The sequence below is a fragment of the Sinocyclocheilus anshuiensis genome, unplaced genomic scaffold (genome assembly GCF_001515605.1).
Source record: "Sinocyclocheilus anshuiensis isolate Anshui unplaced genomic scaffold, SAMN03320099.WGS_v1.1 scaffold458, whole genome shotgun sequence".
NCBI lineage: Eukaryota > Metazoa > Chordata > Actinopteri > Cypriniformes > Cyprinidae > Sinocyclocheilus > Sinocyclocheilus anshuiensis.
The window spans coordinates 1-2,212 of NW_015542338.1; the positions used below are offsets into that span (position 1 = coordinate 1).

At 46.3% G+C, this 2,212-nt stretch overlaps 1 protein-coding gene across 2 annotated transcripts in view; it reads left to right on the forward strand.

Annotated features, from left to right (window-relative positions):
- Positions 1-1,036: 1,036 nt before the first annotated feature.
- LOC107691160 (78 kDa glucose-regulated protein) overlaps positions 1,037-2,212 on the forward strand; it is a 12,218-nt gene continuing 11,042 nt past the window's right edge. The window contains exons 1-3 of one of the 2 annotated variants that reach the window (XM_016489644.1): positions 1,037-1,278; positions 1,368-1,535; positions 1,991-2,199. In XM_016489644.1, the coding sequence (XP_016345130.1) occupies positions 1,059-1,278; positions 1,368-1,535; positions 1,991-2,199 (597 nt within the window). In that variant the 5' untranslated portion in view covers positions 1,037-1,058. The remainder of the gene's footprint in view (positions 1,279-1,367; positions 1,536-1,990; positions 2,200-2,212) is intronic. The other variant, XM_016489643.1, reaches the window with a different exon arrangement.

Below are 2,212 nucleotides of genomic sequence, written 5' to 3' on the forward strand. Positions count from 1 at the left end.
GATCAAAGCCTGATGTAAGCTGTGGCCATAACACAAGAGGGCTGGGCACAGCTATCCTCGAATAGCAGTTCACTCAGGTAAGGCTGAAGATAGCCCAGACCACGGAAGTGAGCCATCTACTTAAAACCCCGAAGGGGAGACAGCACAGTCCATGCAAGGGGCTCACGGAGACCACTATTTAAAAACCCTAAAGAGGAGAGCTGTCTCCAAGCTGGAACGCTCACGGAGACCACTATTTAAAAACCCTAAAAAGGGGAGCAGTCTCCGAGCTGGAACACAGCTATCCTCAAATAGCAGATTCCTAGACAAAGACTTCAGCGCTTAATCGAGAGAACTTGTGCCAAGGGGAACACAACCTAGTTAAGAAGACAGGCTACAACATAGCTGCCCCCAGGCCACCATATTCCAGAGCAAATTAAGCTTGAGCTGGAGCATAACCACCCGCAGACGGCTACACGCCGGCTTAACACCGGAAGAGACATTCCCCATAACCACTCTAGGGGCTGAAAACCCTGGGAGAGAAAGCTCGCAAGCCTCTCTCCACAGAGTATTTAAATATATTCACGCCCAGCGAGGCTCTCCATAAACAAAAACATGCACATTAGAGAGCTGAATATAGCCGAGCTGAATATAGCTCCACCCACGATCTCGCAGGATCAGGGCTGAAACTACTCCGTGCTAACACTTCATCGTCATAACAACCCAAAGTGTCTGTGACATCCGACAACCCGTTTAGCGAGGGTGTGCAAATCCCCCAGATCAAAGCGATGCCGTGAGGAGAGAAAAACTGTGCCGTGGCAACGACGGAACCGTGCCGCAAGACAAACGCTTTGTTCCACATCCCTCGGGAATCAGAACAAACGTGAGTGGAGCCTAGACACTGTGACTCATCACGCTCTTCGCGGAGACAACACGAAAGCAGAACATGCCCTCGAGTGTTAGAATCCAAACAAGGAGGCACACAGTCCTCAAACCGTGATTGTGCCTGTATCTGTTCAATGCATGGAAAATAACCAATGTTTTGTTCTTTCTCCTCATAGGACTTGTTCCGCTCCACCATGAAACCAGTGCAGAAGGTTCTGGAAGACTCTGACCTGAAGAAGACTGACATTGACGAGATCGTCCTGGTCGGTGGCTCCACTCGTATTCCCAAGATCCAGCAGCTGGTGAAGGAGCTCTTCAACGGCAAGGAGCCGTCCAGAGGAATCAACCCAGACGAGGCTGTGGCTTACGGAGCTGCCGTCCAGGCTGGAGTCCTGTCTGGAGAAGAGGACACCGGTGAGTCCCTCTACAAACTGTATAATCTGGGCTGTATAATCACACCCAGTCTCTTGCGAGATGATTAATGACTGAAATGTGTTGAACAGGAGACCTGGTGCTTCTGGACGTTTGCCCTTTGACCCTGGGCATTGAGACGGTCGGAGGAGTGATGACCAAACTCATTCCCAGGAACACCGTTGTGCCCACCAAAAAATCCCAGATCTTCTCCACCGCTTCTGACAACCAGCCAACCGTGACCATCAAAGTTTATGAAGGTGAGTGACGCTTTCAGGTTCCAAACATCTTACTGAATTACATTAACTGAATACAAATGGGGTCATAAATGTCAGTTTATATGAAAGAGTTTTAATGTTTTAGATTCAAAGATAACCTTTCAAAAGCTTCTTTTCTCCATATTTCTCTATATTTTAAGACCTTTTCAGTTGAAAATAGCCATGGTAACTGGCATGGTGTTCAATTATAAACATGCATACTTTTTTTTTATTTATTTTTATTTTTATTTTTTTTTTTTTTTTAGTTTTTTTAAATCTAGTTATTTAAATTTAATTTTTTTTTTTTTAGATGAATTATTTTTTTTTTTTGACATGGAAAAATTAAAAATTAAAGCTACTGGGAAAATGTAGAAAAATATGATGGCCCTATTTTGTTCCTTTTTTTTTTTTTATTCAAGATAAGCTTGCTTTACCAATTTTACTGCATTTCTTTCCAGGTGAGCGTCCGCTGACCAAAGATAACCACCTCCTGGGCACCTTTGACCTGACCGGCATCCCTCCGGCTCCCCGCGGCGTCCCTCAGATCGAGGTCACCTTCGAGATCGACGTCAACGGCATCCTGCGTGTCACCGCCGAGGACAAGGGCACAGGCAACAAGAACAAGATCACCATCACCAACGACCAGAACCGGCTGACCCCCGAGGACATCGAGCGCATAG